This window comes from Leuciscus leuciscus, assembly GCF_965113295.1.
Source record: "Leuciscus leuciscus genome assembly, chromosome: 1".
In the NCBI taxonomy this organism is placed as follows: domain Eukaryota; kingdom Metazoa; phylum Chordata; class Actinopteri; order Cypriniformes; family Leuciscidae; genus Leuciscus; species Leuciscus leuciscus.
This window is the reverse complement of record NC_138725.1, coordinates 32,926,809-32,946,647: the sequence shown is the minus strand read 5'-3', so window position 1 is coordinate 32,946,647 and position 19,839 is coordinate 32,926,809. Positions and strand designations below refer to the sequence as shown.

Sequence of the window (19,839 nt, the reverse complement as noted above, 5' to 3'; positions counted from 1 at the left end):
ATGAAACATTTCCAAAAGAAAAAAGATAAGAAAGAAAAGAAGAAGAAAGAAAAGGAGATCAAGGCAGGCAAACACTCTCTCATGGACCTGTTGGACCGTGACTCAAGTCTGGCTGCTGCCGGGGCATGAGACTGTTCTCGTCCTCGGTGTGTCTTCTTTATCATCAATGAAAATGGGATATACATCTACATAATAAACTATAAGCCTGCATCACGTCTGCTGTCTGTCATCATATTCCAACTGACTGCTTTGCCTCTGAAAAGAGGAAACTTTAACTTTGCATTTGTTATGATTCCCCCCTTGTTGCAAACAAAAATTATATTTTTTTATTAGAAAAAGAAAATGGAAGCGATTAATGTCTTCAGGAGGGAGCCTGGTCAAAACAACCAACAACTAAGAAGGGAACTAGATGACCTATAAAAAGAAGAAAACAAAGAAATAAACAAAAAAGGCTTCCCTCTACTCCCTAACTAAACATAAAACAAACACAAATAACTCATGAGAGATACTATACCGATACAACAATGGTCAAAAGAAAAGTTATTATACCTGATAGAAAAAATGGCAAAACACGGTAAAGTCACATGAGCGCAAAACCACAAAGTGTGCATACAAGTTAACACACAAGTGTCCAACCTCAATAACTTTTGCAACACACAAGTCTGGTGCAGGGGAGAGGTGAACCTCCCTAAAGCAGTGTTCTTCCTTATTGATTTCATCTCTGGCTAATTCACTGCAAGGCAAGAGTGAGGGAGAAATACAGCGGCTGAGTCTGAAAACTGATAAACGTTGCCTTCGGAGGACGCATTCTAAGGGTACGTTTACAGGTTGACAACGATATGCTTAAAGGGTTAGTTCACCCAAAAATGAAAAATTCTGTCAGTAATTACTCACCCTCATGTTGTTCCAACCCCGTAAGACCTTCGTTCATCTTCGGAACACAAATTAAGATATTTTTGATTAAATCTGAGAGCTGGATCACTTCTCCATAGGCTTCTAAGACACTATAACTTGCTGGCCCAGAAAATGCATTAAAGAGATCATTAATATAGTCCAAGTGACTACAGTGGCTCAATCTTAAGTTTATAAAGCGACGAGAATACTTTTTGTGCGCAAAAAACAAACAAAAATAACGACTTTATTCCACTATTCATTTCCTTCTTTCTGGGCCTCGAGTTATTTCACGTAGTGTTTTAGCGCAGCGCGTCTACTGTGATGCGCAGTTACACTACGTGAACTAACTCGAGGCCCAGAGAGAAGGAAATGAATAGTGGAATAAAGTCGTTATTTTTGTTTGTTTTTTGCGCACAAAAAGTATTCTCGTCGCTTTATAAACTTAAGATTGAGCCACTGTAGTCACTTGGACTATATTAATGATCTCTTTAATGCATTTTCTGGGCCAGCAAGTTATAGTGTCTTAGAAGCCTATGGAGGAGTGATCCAGCTCTCAGATTTAATCAAAAATATCTTAATTTGTGTTCCGAAGATGAACAAAGGTCTTACGGGCTTGGAACAACATGAGGGTGAGTAATTACTGACAGAATTTTCATTTTTTGGTGAACTAACCCTTTAAAACGGAGAAGTTTTTCCACTACGTTTTCCGCTTACAGACGACACCATTGTCAAAATGTTCCCCATTATTCACAGGGATCCACGAAAACGACTAAAAACGCTGTGTTCTGCTGCCAGGCCATTAGATTGAGATGCTATCCACCTTATTCCTACGCCCCATGACGCTTTGCGCGAATTATGGGTGTAACTTCCGTTAAGCTGTAAACAATCAATGAAAAGGCTCGCTCTATGAACGCGATACATTACATTAAAACATTACATTAAAAGGAAATTGAAAAGTGTAAAAGCATCAACAAGGTACTTTCAACAGACCAAACAACCCCAAAAGCACGATTCTTTCCACAGCAATAACAGACGGGTTAAATGTCATATCGTTCCTCTGTGTTCCTTTCTGTTTATTGCCATATACATTTTCTTTTTGTGACATAATCTTTACATATTTCTCTGTATGCAGGACATGTTCGGTTCGTTCATGTTTGCATCCACATGTTGTGTATTCTGCTAGTGATCTTTTTTCTTTTGTTACTACAAACAATCTTTCTCACTTTTCACATAGCTTACATGCTTCATTGATTCACCATCATTATTATCTTGCTTTTTTTGATTGGATACTTTTTCACTCTTACTCAAGTTGTCATTGACATTATAACTTTTACTTCTGCTAATTATGAGTTCTTTTACTTTTACTTGAGTTCAGTTTTTGTTTACTCTATTCAGCTCTGCTCGCGTCTATAAACACTGACAATCAGCACGATAAGCAGACGTGTGTTTATTGCTTGATTGTGTCAGTGTGAGTAAATTTTGAATGCATTTTGTTAAAATTTAACCTGAAGAAACCTTGATGTTCCTTTGTGACCTGATTAAAGGTGCATAAACTCCACCCTCTTACAACACTAACCAGGAAAAGACTGATTTATTTCACCTGTCATACTGACTCTCTTCTCTTTCAACAAAGGCAAAAAAGAACCAGCAATCAATGAAGGAAGATAAACTCTTTTAATCAGGATCTTTGCAAAGTTTGTTTCTGAACAGACAGCAGATCTTTGTGATTCTTGTGATTATTAATTTTTGAAACCATTGTTCACAAAGTGAAAGTAACGTTTATATTGCTGGAGCTCAAACAGTGAAAATGGCTACACTATCTGAAGATGATATTTCTTGTCCTGTGTGTTGTGAAATCTTCAACGCTCCTGTTATTTTATCATGTAGTCACAGTGTCTGTAAAGAGTGTCTTCAACAGTTCTGGAGAATCAAGGAAACTCAGGAGTGTCCTGTCTGCAGGAGAAGATCCTCAAAAGATCGTCTTCCATTAAATCTTGCATTAAAGAACTTGTGTGAGTCGTTCCTGAAGGAGAGAAATGAGAGGCGTTCATCAGGGTCTGAGAAGATCTGCAGTTTACACAGTGAGAAACTCAAACTCTTCTGTCTGGAGGACAAACAGCCTGTGTGTTTAGTGTGCAGAGATTCACAGAAACACGTCAATCACACATTCAGACCCATCGGTGAAGCTGTTCCAGCTTTTAAGGTAAGACAAATTTACAGATGAGGATAAACACTTGTTTTAGCTTATGTACTGTATTATCCCACATAGCAAGCGATCTTGGCTTGAATGTGTCCTCAAGCCGACGCTGCTGGCCTCCTTTCGGCAACGGCATGTCTCCTGTCAGCCAGAGCTGGTTCATGTGTGGCAATGATGGCAGAGCATGATCACGGCAAACAACATGAGGCTGATTGTTGGTGTGAGGAGTGTGTGTCTCAGATCAATCCAGTGCTCCAAATCAGGATTGAGACCTTGAGCTGATTCAGTGCACTTTAATGCAGTTGACTTGACTGACTTACAATTTACTTCATTTGAAATGAAAACATTTCATCTGTTATGACTTGGCATTTCAAAGTTTAATTTTAAACAATACTAGGGGAAGCGGGACGAATGAAATGCTGGACGGATGAAACGCTGAGATTTCCTTGAAAACCAATCACGTCATGTACGTCAAATTTCGTTAGGACGAACAGCACACATGCGTAACATACCCGCAAAAACATTTCTTCTTTACGTCGTGCCGTTTTGGAGTTAAAGCCGCAAAGCTGTTTTTGAGTGCGGTAAGTGAATTCTTTCGCGCGGTACTTTTTTTGGACTGACGAGTTGTATTTATTGTTTCATGTGCCATTGTAATGAAAATATGGCAGGTGTATTAGTACTGCAACACACCCTTAAGTGTGTATTATCAGAGTTTTTTAGTTTAAGGGCAAAAGAGGTTTAAATGACAGGAGGCGCTGTGATAGGCTGTGAACTGGCAGGAGGCGCGGTCGCAAGGAAACACTTGTTTCAACCGTCCCGACAGCGCCTCCTGCCAGTTAAACCTGGTCATAGCCTATACTGTTCATACATTTCATATACTGTTCCTAGACTTGTGTTTCTTTTAATTCAAATTCATTTTCAATTACGTAACACGTTATCTCTTTAATAATCATCAATTGTCCAATCTTCAATAAATTTCATTAGGGGTGTAACGATATTCAAACCGAACCGACAAACCGCGATACAACAGCCACGGTTCGAACCGCGATACTCTCATGTCGAACCGAACGCGCCCCGCCCCCTGCTGCCCCGGCCCAACTCTCACATCACTTTGTCACAAAACAATTTTTTTCTTCCTTGACATTTGATTAAATAGTTATTAATGAGTACACTTTTAACAACTAATAAGAGCTGTAGTTTTACTAAATATTATTATAATATTATTTACTAAATAAAGTGCATGTCACGTGATTTGGGTGATCGATCACGCTCGAGAGTTTACATACGCATTTCAGGATGGCAACTCATATTGAGATTGAAGACCCTCCGGTCACAACCACTGACTGATACAGCAGCAACAGCAGCAGTGCTGATCACGAATCACCGACACCTGTCATCATCCAATATGATGACATATCACAGCATTTTTTAATCATCGTTTTGAGACAAATCATTGTTTGTTTTGCGAACATAATCCTCTGCCGTCTGGTCGCTTCCGCTTCAAGCCGGACTCGTCTCGCGCTAACGGTAATTCCTTTTCACTGTCCACGTTTTGATTTCGGCAAATCAATTTTAGCGAATGCAAACAACGTGATTATTGTTCATGAGTCCAACATCCAGCCACGCAAGAAAACATGTAATCTACCTGAGGGAATAATATGCTCACAAAACATTTCTGATTATTATTAATGTTTAAGACTGGTTTGTTTTTTCCCCCCCAGGATTCTATGAAGAATGTAAAGATCATAAGATATTTATTTGAAATAGAAAGCTTGTGTAACACTATAAATGTAGGCTACTGTCACTTTTGATTAACGTAATGCATCCTTGCTGAATAAAAGTAGGCAATTACTTTCTTTAATTTCTTTCCCCCAAAAAATTATCTTACAAACCTCAAACTTTTGAACTGTAGGCCTATGTATAATGTTAAAAAAGCTTTCTATTTCAGATAAATGCTGTTATTTTGAATGGTGGTTTGTTTGTAATGTGACATTTTGTTTGTATGACTTTACAATAATTTTTAGAATTAAATTGTACATAAATAGGTTAAGCAATACAAATGTGTTTGTCTGATAACCTTTTAAACATATACTTAACTGTCTGCAGACAATGAAATTATATACATTGTGCGATGCAGTACAAATATTTTGAGTGTCCCTTGTTTTCCTATAAAGAACCACGATTGTCCCGCATTTTACTTTTCTGAAGTTGGCAACCCTACTCAGGTGTGCAGTTTATTTCTGACTAGTCAGTGGAGGCATTTATTTCATTTTAGTTAACTCAGGTGTGCTAAGTGCTCTAAAGAAAGGCTGAAGCCACTGTATAAAGTTCAGTTAATAAAGTTAAAGTTAATCTAGCGTTATTATTGCTGGTGCCCTGCCATGAACCCTGCCCCCACAGCAAACAGAACCGAACCGAACCGAACCGTGGCTCCAAAACCGTGATATGAACCGAACCGTGGCATTGGTGTATCGTTACACCCCTAAATTTCATGTATCGTCTTCTGGTTGACCTCGTTTTCTTCATAATAACAGGCTATTCAACTAGCAAACACTCAATATGACTCAAGGAAGAAATGTAAAAAAAATTAATTGTAAACGGATTTGTCTGTCTTCGCCAAAATAGCCTATTAGAAAGATTACAAAAAGCGCATAGGCTTATTGCCTATTGTTTATTGGGCGACAGAACAAAAATGGTTAATATGAACCTTTAAATTAAAAAAAAATTACATTATATGTTTGGAACAATATGTACATGGGCAGATGACGTGACGCATGTTTTTTCTGTAATCAAGTCTAAATGTTTATTGAACTGCATTTCTCAATTAAAACGACACATGCCAGTGGGGCATAGAACATAATTTTATTTAAATATTATGATTTTGGGACGTAAAATTTATTTGGTGTTGTTCATATTTCAAGGTGAATAGCAAAATGTCCTGCGGTGTGACTGTAACATTGATGACTCATCAAATGTAAATATTAGTAAAATAAAGCAGGTATGCTTGGAGCAGCTAATAAATGCCTTGGCATTTTTTTGTATGCATTTACTTACTTAACTTAAGTTTTCAAAATGCTAAAAAGTACTAAAATAATATTTACAGTACATTTAGTTTTGAAACACAAATGCTGTCCTGCAGTGTGACATAGGATATTAGATTTTTGTACTGGCAGTTACATGGACAGCCATAGGGGTCCTTTAGTCAAGCCCCCTACCAGGAAGTCCCCCAGATGTTTGGATGTGCTAAGGAGGTTAAAATGTGAGTGTTAATCTCTTATTAATTTGATATATTTGATCATTTCTGTCAGACCATGAACGTGTCCATTTTTGATAGTCCTGTGGTGTGACTGATCTAGACTGATCTAGTTCGAGAAAAAATAAAAATATTTTTAAAAAAGAATCATATTCAGGTTTAAAACAATGAACTTATTCAGTTACTGTAATGCCCAAGGTCAGTCTTGTATAGCAATTACTCAAAATGGCTGCAAAAGTGAAAAAGTCCTGTGGTGTGACAGCCCGTCCTGTAGTGTGACATAATTAAATCAGATGTCTAGCTAGATTCTCGTCTGTTATGTTTGCAATATTAAACATAAATATAAATATATCTCTGTCTCTATATATATATTAAACAAATATTGTAAATATTATATATAATATACCTATATTATACATATATTAAACATAAATATATATCTGTCTTCATTATACATAATATACCTATATTATACATATATTAAGCATAAATGTATATATCTGTCTTCATTTGTTTGTTGTATGTGTATGTTAACAGTCACTGATCATTGTTTTTAAAGTGATTTGTCAGTTTTTAGGCATGAGTAAAGAAAGGACAAGGAGGTACAGGGAAATGATGAAGTCAGATTTCTCTTGTTCACTGGAATCTTTGTTCAAAGAGCTGAATTGATGATTTTAACATGCTTTTAATTATTTTAGCATGATTTTAATGACTTTCCCCTGAGAAACAAGATATTTGTTTAGTCTTTTAAGTTAAAAATAGAAATGAATGGTCTTTATGACTGGGTCTGATCTGACACCTCCAAAATGTTAATTATTCAGTATGTCTTGTTCACTATGTTTTTAGTTCAAATTCATACACTAAGTAATAAGATTGTACTGATATGGTGGATTTTCATTAATGTTCAAATAGAGATGCAAATGAATTTGTTTGTTACAAAAGTATTCAATAAATTTCACCATAAATGTTCATGCAGTGTCTCATTTTGTCCTGTGGTGTGACGGGATGTCCTGTGGTGTGACATCACTTCAAACACAATTAAACGACTTTTACTATGTTAACTAGCTTAAATAATTATATGCATTTGAAAACATTGCATAATATAACCATATAAAAAAATAATAAACATTTTCAAATATTTTTTCTCATTTTAAACAATATTTCCACTGGAGTGAGTGGTAAAAGATGGCACAAGCAAAGAATATAATCGAAAAACAGCTGTGAAAAAAAAAAATATGCAGAATTTTAATGATCATTCTTTAAGAATACTTGTTAAACATAAAACATACCTGATTTGTATTTGAAATTAATAATATTTCAATATTTGAATTTTATAGTAATGTCATGTCACACCGCAGGACATATTTTGCCTGGAGCTGTGAGAAAAGCTTAATAAATTACATAATGAGAAAAAAAATCTGCTAACCTCTAACAGTTTCAAAAACAACAGTATTTGTACTTTACAAATTCATACAATTCTTAAGCAATTTAGAACTTTGTTTTAAAAAATGCTGTTTCACCCTTATTTGTCATCTACCCACATAAGTTTCTTGTCAGGTATTGTTCACAAAAACAAGCATTAGATGAATAGTTGCCATTTAAACTTATGTTTCATCCGTCCCACCCCTGTGTTGCAATCGTCCCGCTTGAAACAAAGCACAACTACCGTTCAAAGTCAAATTTTACTTAAATAATTATATATTTGTACCGCATAACACATGATACTAAGAGAACACATATGTGAGTTGTTGATCACAAAAAAAAAATAAAAAAAATAAATCTATCTTAGAAAACGACATTTATCTGAAAAGCGTTTCAACTGTCCCGGCTCTCCCCTACACTTAAAATATTTAATTGAAAGTTTCTGTGATCATTTAACCAATCATTCAATATTTCATTATTTTTGTTTCTCATGGGGCATCATTTTATTAATATGTTGTCATGAAATACACTAGTCTGGCCATCACCAGACAAAGCTCAATATTTTAAGCCTGGGACACACCAAACTGACGCCAAAGAACTAGCGCTGATGAAAGCCGACTGTGTTGTCGCCTCGCGTCGGGGAAAAAGCTGCACTTGAACACACCGAGAGAACTACAGCCGACTGTCAGCTAGAATACACGTTCTGCGCATGCGGCGTAAATGAGACAACTGTCTATCTCTGAAGATATATTCATCAATCTAGGGGGCGTGCACTAGATTTATTTCACTCGTCTTAAAGCCTCCTGTCCATTATCTAGACGGGATAATTTAGATGCAGCCTTGGCACTTCACCAGACGAGGTCCCTGTTCCTGAAGCTTCGTAATGAACCCGTTTTCAATTTCATTTTTGCAGGTTGTGCAAAAAAACAACAACATGAAAGTGAGTGGTATTTACACCCACACGAGCGATTTGTTTGCTAAACTAAAGAAGCCATTGAGCATCGTCGAGAGGTTAAAAGGAATTGGATTGGATTGGATTGGATTGGATTGGATTAAACCCGCCAATAGTGCACCAGGTGGATAAGCCAGTTTGTGATTGGTCCCCGCAGATTTGTAGCAGGATAGAAGAATGTACAGGTTTCCAGCCTGAGCTGCAGGGCGAAATCAAATCTCCGGCAGATCGGGTTGGGTTTACCCAGTCTAGAAATACACCGTATTTTATTCATGTGCTGGATATTTAATTCCTTACTCACTACTGATCGAGAGAGGAAAAAAACGGACAAATGACTGGCATCAGCGGTTGCCAAACAAAAAACATAAAATTAAAGTAAAAATATCCTACTTTAAATAAAGTGGCAAAAAATTTTTACATTAATTTTCCTTAAATGTTTTACAGAAAAAACTGCTATTTTACAGGTATTTCCCGAATAAATTCAAATTAATGGCAGCAACAGAACATTAAACATTAAAAGATCTCTCAAGATCTCAGCATCTTCACTTTTTTACAATCCAATTAGACTTTATTTCTTTCATACTGAAGTTCTTATTGAGAGGTTTAGGTGTTGATATTTTATTGAAAATAATAAAGTTTGATGTCACCATTATGATGATCAGTATTTGCTTTAGTTGGGCTCTTGACCCTTGACTTTTTAACATTAGTTTTTCTTTTTTGCTTTAACTGTGTGTCTCTGATACATGTTTGTTATGGCAAAAATGCAGGAGAAAATCTTATCAGAGGATGTTGGTCACGTATTGGTGATGATGTTATCAACATGTAGTGGCCTGATTTACTGATATCACTTAAAGTCAAATGTCTGATTGCATAAATGGTTTAATTCACATGATTTATAATAGCCTTCTGATATTGTAGCATCAGTATTATCTGGTTTTCTAGCAACTAATAATTTTTTTTTTTTTATCAGAGATTAGACTCTAGGGTCAGTGAATCAAGCCACTAAATGATGATTATACCATCACTAAAAAGTGACCAACATATCTGAGCAGAGTTTCTCTTGTAATTTTTTATTTTGTTTTATTTCGTTTTTTTGCCATAACAAACATGTATCATAGACACACAGTTACGGCATCCAGAGAAAAAAGAATGCTTTAGTTCGGCTCTTGACTTTAAAACAAACACTGATCACCATAAAGGTGACATCAAACTTTATTATTTTCAATAAAATATCAACGTCTATACCTCTGTTCATTCTCAATAAGAACTTTAGTATGAAATAAATAAAGTCTGGATTGTAATAAGTGAAGATGCTGAGATCTTGAGAGATCTGTTGGTGTTTAATGTTCTGATTTAAAGGGTTGTGTGGGTCACCATTTTGCTGAAGAGTAGAGCCTGTGCTTCAGTCCAGGATGGGCAAGAAAACATTGGTGTTATGCTGCATGTTGCTTTATTTAACAGGCAGTAACTGAGTAGTTGCTGATGCAGTGAAGTGTAGTTAGATTAATTAATGCATGTCTGCAAGAGATTCTCATTTTACAGTGAATGTGTTTGTTAGTAATAATTCAGGAAATACCTGTAAAATGACTTCTTATTGAAGATGACCTGTGAAATGTTTTTTGCACTTCATTTAAATTAGGATATTTTACCTTATTTTTAAGTTTTGTGTTTGGCAGCTGTAGCTGACAGTCAATTATTATTATTATTATTATTATTATTTTAATTTCAGTGTAGATAAGGCTTAGGTGTGGCTCAGTTTTGGGGTTTCTAGTTTAGTTTAGGCTGAAAATTGGTACCAACACAAAAACCTATTCAGTGCAGACCCAGTTATGGGTCAGTAATTTGCTAAGACTTAATTGGGCCAGTTATGGCCCATGTGTGGCCCTTGTCTTTAATCCAGATCTTGGTCACTCCAGGGCCGTCATTTTTTGCGGCATGTGGGCAGAGGGAAACGGGGCTGTGAGTACTGGAGCTGAGCCAGAAAAACATTGCTATGTGGGTACATCTAAGATCATATTACAGAAATCTCTGGTGTCTAATAGATTTTCTCTTTAAATTCTAGGAGGAGCTCAATACAGCACTGAGGTCCTTACAAGAGAAACTTCAACACAATGAAAACATTAAAGAAGAGTTTGAGAAAACAGTTCAACACATCAAGGTGAGGATTGATTCAGAACAACTGAATTGATTTGTCGGACATAATTACATGTTCCTTTATTGACTGAAACACACAACCGTTTGTGTATAAAGATGATCAAGCACAGTACGCCTGGTTATTCAGTAGTGGGCAGGACTAATGCTCAAGCACTAATCCCATTGGCTATCGCTCACCTTCCATATTTTCATTTTAGCTAATTAGTTTGGGCAAATGCAGACAATGTGATTAATATTCATGAGCCCATTGGGGTTGTTTTTTTTGTTGTTTTTTTCTTAAAAAATTGTTTAATGCAGCATTCTATATGTATATAGGTGTGTTTGAGTTGTTTAATTAAACATTTTTTTATTTTTTATAATATATCATAGAGTTGTTTGTGGTGGGTAAATTAAACGCAATATGCGTGGACGTCACAATCGTGTTGCAATGTGGTATATGGAGCTGCCTGAAGTGTACATATGAAGTAGACTCGCTCCCTCTGTCAAAATCGAAGGAGCGAGCAGTGAGGGTCTGTCCATATAAACTTCCCTCGTCCACTTCACGAAGTGGAACGCACTTCAAAATGGCGGCAGGGTTTCCCCCGAGGGGAAGTGCTTAGAGAAGTTTGCAAGTGCGTGTCTAAAAGTGGACTGAAACACAGCCCAAAATGCTTCTACCTTATGATTCATTGATAATGTGTATTTTCACTCTACAGACACAGAACATCTACTAATACAGAACTAGTACTTCAGAAAGTTATGTTGTATTTAAGTAACCCACGTTTCCCCACTCACTCTTCATGCTGCTCCAGAATCAGTTGCATCTTTGATATGATTGAAGTGAATGTGATTTTGATTTCAGTCTCAAGCTGAGCACACAGAGTGTCAGATTAAACAGCAGTTTGAGAAGCTTCATCAGTTTCTCAGAGATGAAGAAGAAGCTACAATCACTGCACTGAGGGAGGAAGAGGAGCAGAAGAAGCAGATGATGAAGGAGAAGCTGGAGGAGATGGATAGACACATCTCAGATCTTTCACACACAATCAAAGACATGGAGGATATGATGAGAGCCAGTGACGTCTGCTTTCTGAAGGTCTGATTTCACATAATTGATTGATTGATTGATTGATTGATTGATTGAGTTCTTGATGATAAATGGTGTGTTTGTTCTGCAGGAGTTTCCAGTCGCAATGGAAAGGTGAGTGATCTGCTGGTGTCTCTGGTCTCTCTGGTTCTGATCCAAAGCCACTGCAGTTCTGACTCCTGAATGTTCTTCCAGAGTCCAGATCTCTCAGCCGGATCCACAGATGGCTTCTGGAGCTTTGATTCATGTGTCACGATACTTGGGCAACCTGCCGTTCAGAGTCTGGAAGAAGATGCAGGACATCGTCCAAAACAGTGAGTCTGGAGAAGATCTGTGCTGTTACACACTGGAAATCATGCATGGGGTTTTCATGACACAAAAGTACTAGATTATTTCAGTTTGTAGTAAGTGAAGTTCATTCTAGTTCTGGCATATAATTAACTATTTTTTTTGAGAATGTTTATCTTTTCTTTATCTACTCAAGTCCAGAACAAACTCAACAGAGTAAAAGCGAAAAGATACTTGGGGCTCCATTTGTGATTCTTCAGTCTGAAACACTGAAGCTCAAATATAATATTGTGAACTCAAGAACTTAAATATGTATTTCAAGATCCTCAAAGAGTTTACATGATGTGTTACTAGAGGAACTATTGACAGTCTCTCAAGTTAAAGGGTAACTAAACCCTAAACCAACTTTTTTTATTTAATGATCTGTAAGAATGGGGCTTTATTAATGCTGTTCATTGATTCGAGTAACTTTTTTGACATTTGGGTATAAAGTGTTTTAATTTTACAATATATGGTGTAAAAACGTCTGAGTGCTGCCCTCTTAAGGTTGAACGGTGGCTACTGCAGTTGAATTTTCCTATTGGATGTTGCGGTGGCAAGTGACGTAAAAGGTGGCAGGTGACGTAAGCAGGTTCCAGCTCACCACGCCCCTGGTACGAGCTCACCACGCCCTTAGTATGAGCTAGCGTAGATTTATCTGTGTACAGTGGTCAGGAGGGTACGTAGGTGTAGTGTTGCTGGTTGCAAGGAACAGCATGCTGGACTGCATAACTTTCCAGCAGACTTGGAAAATAGGCGCCAGTGTTTGCATGCACTTGGCCTGCATTTTCGCGGGATTGCTTCTCCAACGCAATAGAGGTGGAAATGGGCTTCTCCACACAGCTCGCGCTGAAAAGCGACGCAGTGACAAACGCTCCTGCATGGACTCCACCACCGCAGCGGCGTCTTGATGTGAGTGATCATATATTTTAATCACAATTTATGGTCAGGCTAAAGTTAATCCTCTGGGTCGACAAACGCGTCGGCGCATTTAGCTGGATTTTTTCACATAGCGGCAAAATATGAATATGCCTACAGAGAGCGCGCGCTATTGACATCAACTTGATTAAACCAGAGAATGACGGGCTCTGATAAAACTCATCAGATGCATGTACTTTACGTCGTCTTGCGACCCTGTGAGCAAACTCCATTTTAGAGTCTGACAGCAGGTCTCAGGTGCACGCCCCCCCCCGCTCACGGTTCGTCCCCTCTATCTCCGCTGGGGTCTGCCCACTTTTCTAGCATTTTTCAAATATTGACAGTGGGTGGAGTCAGGCTCTGACCAGGGGTTTAGTTACCCTTTAATGAAGAAAATGATTAATTTTATAATACTTTATGGGTACAATTATTTTTTTTCTAATTTTGTAACTTATTTTGTAAAAAGTTAAGAATATTTTGTATTCCAAAAGTTACTACATGTGTGTTTTTAAGATTGTTCTCAAGACAAAACTATTTGAAAAGAATGTTCATAAAATCATAGTTATATTATAAAATATATTCTCCAGATATACCGTGAGCAGGATAGTTAAATCAGCAGTCATTATATCCCTTTATGATCAATATATTAAATGGTTTGAATATATATATATATATATATATATATATAAAGGAATAATACTGTCATGAACTGCTCCGAGACACAAGGGTTGAGGATCGAACTGCAGTTTAATTGAAAGGCAATCCAAAAACATAATCCAAAACAGGCGATAGGTCAAAACACAGGGTAAACAGTCCAAACAATAACAGGGTCAAAGGCAAACACAAAGAAATACAAGAAGACAAGACTTCACAAAGAATGACTGAGATAACCAGGCTTATATAGGGTTAGCTAACAAGGCTAATGAGACCGCTAAGGAAAATTATGGATGATGAGACCGAACAGTGAGTACTGGGAAATGTAGTCCTTGATTGAGTGGCAATAGTCTGGGGTAGAGCGTCCTCTGTTGACTATCAAGGGCACTCCTGCTGCTGATCGGGAAAAAATATATTGGATTAATTTCAGGGGTCCTCAACTCTGTACCGCGAGATCATCTTTCCTGCAGAGTTTAGCTCCAACCCTAACCCCAACACACCTGAACAAGCTAACCAAGATATTCATGATTACTACAACATTACAGGTACATAACAAAATCCCCAGTGTTAATCAACACTGCTCAAGTACATATTGTCACAATCTAAAGAGTTTTAAAAGTGTTAAAGTTAATGAGATAATTAAGTGAGAGTTTGCGTTCTCGAGCCACCGGGCACTGTTTTGTGCGGATGAGCGCGTTGAGGGTTTTCTGTTCGAACGGTGTTCTTGTAAGCGGCCCCTTAGTTAATAACTAATGATCTTTGCAACGGCAGTGAATCAATCAATCAAAACTTACTTTAGCTGGACAATAACTTTATTCTAGAGCTGCTGTAAAGCCAAAACAATCTCTATTACTTTAATTTCCTATTATCACTGTAAAGCTGCTTTGAAACAATCTATATTGTTAAAAGCGCTATATAAATGAAGATGACTTGACACCCACACACACAGACCGTGAACACACACCGTGAACAAACACACCGTGAACACACACTTGGAGTATTGGCAGCCATATTTGGTGCGGCGCCCGGGGACCGATTGGAAGTTAAAGTACTTTGCTCAAGTGAGAGTGGAAGAGAGCGCTGTTCATTCACTCTGATTTAAAAGTATCTAAAACAAATACACATACATTAAGACCCAGTTTATTGAGCATGATAAGATGATGCTGAACAGAATTTTGACAGATAAATTTTTTCATCTCAACAGCTCTGATTGTTTGATTGTGATTTTAACTTTTCCAGTTTATCAGTTTCTCTTGATGAGACACAAATGTTTAAATCACACATTTAATGTAACTAAAAACACTGACAAGATCAAAGGGGAAATGTCTGATGTGTTTGATCCATACTGCCCTGCAAAGGCAAAAGACCTTAACTCGCTAGAGTGTGAAACTGAGAAAAATGACTTTAAAGTTTCTGTTTTGTCTAGACAAAAGTATAATAGGTAGGACTCCCAAAATTTGACAACTAGTTGCTATAATGAAGAAATGTTTGTATTGTAAAAAAATCTTGAGCTCAAAATTTACCTTTGGCCCTTTTTTGGTAGTTACTGTACTCTGCCTTTGTATCATATGCCAAAAGGAGTCGTGCAAAGGCAAAAGGCAGTAACTGACATATAATCAACATTTGCTTGCTGTCCCCCATACTTACATCCCTTATAAGAACACCTAACCAAGGTCTAGTCATCATGGTATGTGTTTTAAATTATATAGAAGACCTTTGGTTGTTCCTATTTAGTGCTATAATGATCATGATAGTGCGCCAACACTAACAAAGTTAACAGTATGACAGATAAGTTACTCTGCAGTACAGTATGTACAGTATGAATAAATACAAGAAATATTTTCACAATAAAGAATTTAATTATAACTGAATACAAATGTTTTTAAAATGAATTACAGAGGAGCAGTAATTTATCAATTTGCAACAAGAATATTTCATATTCATTAGGCGTGTTTATTTTGAAATAGCAATAAACATGAAAAATCATGCAAGATTGGTAGAAAGCTCAGTTTGTTTTCATACCAAGAGTTAAAAAAATAACAAATTAAATTTTATTTAAAAAAAAAAAGTCAGATTTTTTTTATTTTTTTTATATATATATATATAAACAAAAATATTATGGATTCTCGATTTGTGATGCGGCTGCCAGCTATAAAGCACATTTATGCTCTTTTTATGCGTTTATTAGAGGTGAATTCAAATCAAATACTGCCAAACCACCCATACTACTTCTGAATAGGATGTCTACTTCATAAATTGTATGAAAATTATGGAAATACTTGGTTCAGATCACTCAAAACATATATGAAAATGGAGGCGCCCTTATATGGTCAGTAAGGAAGCTTGGCTGTCCATCTAGTGAAAAAGTTTGTTACTGCGCCCAAACATGAACACCTGCAAGGAAATATGGCTCAAACACGTATGGATTGTTGTGGATACAGCAGATGACGTGCATTGCTATGGATTATGGATTATATCGGATTGCATGGAAAGGTAGGATGCCTGTGTATTTAATATTTGGTTTTCGGCGTCTGATGCGAGGCGAGTGTCAGCGTCAACGTTAGCGCAAACTTAGTGACACAGTGACCTCATTAAATTTAGCTAGCTCCGGGCTGTCACTGACATTGACAGATCTGAACCATCGCCCTGAACGAAAATAAAAACATTTATGACAATCTATTAGCTTGCATACCATCTAAGTATGGCTTGTTCACCTTGCTTTGTTTCTGTAATAATACAAACAAGCACTCGGCAGTCTACACTTTATTTCAAAGATGTGTCGTGTGTATGCTACGTGGTTTGGTGACAATTAAAGAGCGGCAAACTTTGACAGTATGACAAAGCCAGAGTACAGTAACATCACAGCGACACCGTAACATCTCTCTTGATGCCAGGCTAAACAAAGTCAAAACACCTTAACTCAACTTCAGCGTGCTGGAACAAAGGCAAAGAGCCGTAACAACTGTTACGGCGTTCTGCTGTGGTTTTTCGTATGGTTTTGGAAGTTACGGTTGTCATAGCCCTTTATTTTCTCGTTAAAACAATCAAATTGACTCACGATATTTATTCACATGATAAAGGAGGTCTCAAATACCACAAAAATGACACTAACTCATTTTTGACCAAACATGATGTTACGGCGTTTTGCCTTTGTAGGGCAGCATAGGACAAGTGTCATAATTCATAACAATCTGTGTTCAGTTCTCTCTTGATCATTATACGGACATTAGAATAAAAGCACCTGTTGATTGTGTCTCATCAGCTCCTGTGATTCTGGATCCAAAAACTGCAAATCCATTCCTCGTCCTGTCTGATGATCTGACCAGTGTGAGATGGAGCGAGAACAAACAACCATTTCCTGATAATCCAGAGAGATTTGACTGGTATCACTGTGTTCTGGGTTCAGAGGGTTTTAACTCAGGAACACACTCCTGGGATGTAGAGGTCAAAGAGAGTGAATGGTGGAGTCTTGGAGTAACTACAGCATCAAACCAGAGGAAGAGACGTGTTTTCTTTAACACTGATGTATGGTGTGGGCGGTACGGTCTGACTGGGTCTGGTTTTCATGTTGAACAGAAGCTTGAGCGTGTGAGAGTTTATCTGGACTATGACAGAGGAATGGTGTCATTCTCTGATCCTGTAACTAACACACATCTACACACATTCACAACCACCTTCACTGACACACTCTTTCCATTCTTTTGTTGTTCTTCCTCTCTGAGGATCTTACCGGTCAAAGTTACACCTGTAGGTCTGGATTGAGTTTCTTTCTTCTTTTACACTCATCATGTTTCCAATATTTGTATGTGTAAATATTCTCAGAAATGCTCTTAAAGGGATTGTTCATTCAAAAAGGAAAATTATTTCATCATTTACTCATGTTGATCCAATCCAGTATGAGTTTCTTTCTTCTGTTGAACATAAAAAAATATATATTTTGCATCTCCTCTCCTCTGGATGTGAGGAACAGATAGAGGAAAGAACAGGATGTCTGACGGAGAGCAAGGTGACGGTGGCGGGGAATTGTCTGGAAGGCGCAGAGGGACGTTAAAGGGATACTTCAGGATTTAGCATTAAGCTTTGTATTAGTAGAAAACCTGTAGTATTTTCGAATTACCGTGCTTTCCACCCTCATGGCCCCCTGAGACGAGAGATTTATGTATTTTTTGTCTGGAAAAAATTCTCCGATGACGCAAAAATCGTCATTTTGCGTCATCGGAGGATTTTTTGGCCAGAGGCTAAAGACTACAGCCAGTAGGAGGGGCTGTCCCGCATGTTTTCAACCAGCTCATATAGGGTGGGATCTCACTCACAGAATGTACACAATAGTGTCAGCCATCTTTCTTTGGAAGCTAAGCTAGCAGGCTCTTGTTCTGTGGAGAAAGCTGAATAGTAGGAGAAAGCTGAGTAGTAGGGGTTACCATCCTCTTTTTCCCGGACATGTCCGGCCGTTGAGATCGTCCAAAATGTCCGGGATTCGGCTTTCTGCAGTCGCCATTCATTGTTTACATGCACACCTTTTGTTTCAATCGAACTGAATTCATTCCGATTGGTGAATCTGACTGTAGTGTTTACATGAATGCTAAACAAGTGATCGGTTGATGTGCGTTTTAACATTGCTAAGAAAATTCCCGCTCCTCCATGAGATACGAGACCGGCTCATCAATAATCACGCCACCGGCCTCGCGCCGTTCTCCCGTGGCCCTCAGTCTCGTCATGCTCGCCACAGTAAACATGATGAATGGCGACTGTAGAACGCAAAAGCCGAATCCCGGACATTTTGGGCGATCTCGAAATCCCAGGCATGATCGTCACGGAGACTCACTAGTAGCCTAGCCTTGTTGTTTTCAACTGCGCTCTCTTACCGGTAGGCGTGGCTTGGGAGTGGCCTCCTAGGGCAGCGAAGCAAGTGCATTCTGGGAGTTGTTGTCTTTCATCCACATAAGCCAAAAATAAATTTTCTGGCTTTTCTCAGTCTAGAAAGCTCCAAATTCAAAAATAATTTCACATTTCTTCTACATAAATGACCTATTTTAAATACACATTCATCTTTCCAGAGGTGAAGTATCCCTTTAAGCAAACAGTCGCTTTGAGTGAGGGGCGGCAGGAAGTGTGGGCGTGGGTTTCTCCTCTTTTGCTCCTCCCATTTACATACTGGCTCCGCCCTGAAGCCACGCCCACCAGAGTCATTCCAGTATCATTCTGTGGTTCGTTCCCTCCTCCTGTCTGTTATTTAGTTTTGATGCCTCGTCTCTTTTTTTTTTTTTACATGTTTATTTTAGATTTTTTGTGTCTCCTTCAGCGTCTATCCCCTCCAAACTTCTTCAAACAAGTACTCTTCCTTTTCAGTCCTAATTTCCACATCTCTGCCTTAGGGTCCTTGCTGAAGCGTTTAGCCATCCGCCATGATTTTTTTTTATCCAAATGATGGGTTCAGCCTGTTGTGTCATTTCATTGGTGTTACATACACACTATATTGCCAGAAGTATAGGGACACCCCTCCAAATCACTGAAAAGATGGCGCTGCTCTGCAGGCGACATGGAGGAGGGTTCTTGCTGCGAGTTACCTGTTTTTTTTTGTCGAGTTTGTTTCTGTCGGGTTTGTTTGCCCTTAGTTTTCTGATCGTACAATGGCCATTTAAATTACTATATGCGAGCGCTGGCCGGAACAGGGGACCACGAAGACTGATAAATATGAAACTGTTCACCGTAATGTGGCTAATTTTGACTAGCTGCGTGGTGCAAGGAATTAAAAACAGGATTGTGGATACCGGACAGCCGATATACAGCAGATCAGAGCTTTTGGATTTGCGGAGTCGTGGCGGACTACTTTTGAGTAACACAACGACGGATGTACCTGAGGAGCTATTACGGCAACCAAGGCCTGTTCCTTGCCGGGTTCGGAAGCGGGGCAAGAGAGGCGGCATCAGGCAACGTGTCCGGAGAGCTTCCAAACTACCTTTGCCGTCAGTGTTACTCTGTAATCCTCGCTCCTTGCGGAACAA

General features: G+C 38.1%; 1 protein-coding gene across 1 annotated transcript; it reads left to right on the top strand.

Annotated features, from left to right (window-relative positions):
- Positions 1-2,486: 2,486 nt before the first annotated feature.
- Positions 2,487-18,110, top strand: LOC309477737 (E3 ubiquitin-protein ligase TRIM39-like). The gene is made up of 6 exons (XM_082141144.1): positions 2,487-3,097; positions 10,781-10,876; positions 11,714-11,944; positions 12,027-12,049; positions 12,131-12,249; positions 17,097-18,110. Exons 1-6 carry the CDS (start codon positions 2,702-2,704, stop codon positions 17,594-17,596), a joined length of 1,365 nt encoding a protein of 454 aa, XP_081997270.1. The 5' UTR covers positions 2,487-2,701; the 3' UTR covers positions 17,597-18,110.
- Positions 18,111-19,839: the final 1,729 nt, after the last annotated feature.

Excerpts from the sequence above, each read along its gene's own strand:
- LOC309477737 (XM_082141144.1), top strand. The coding sequence starts at position 2,702 with ATGGCTACACTATCTGAAGATGATATTTCTTGTCCTGTGTGTTGTGAA. Across the intron at positions 10,877-11,713 it reads AAACAGTTCAACACATCAAG|TCTCAAGCTGAGCACACAGA; the intron begins GTGAGGATTGAT and ends TTTTGATTTCAG. Across the intron at positions 12,250-17,096 it reads GCAGGACATCGTCCAAAACA|CTCCTGTGATTCTGGATCCA; the intron begins GTGAGTCTGGAG and ends GTGTCTCATCAG.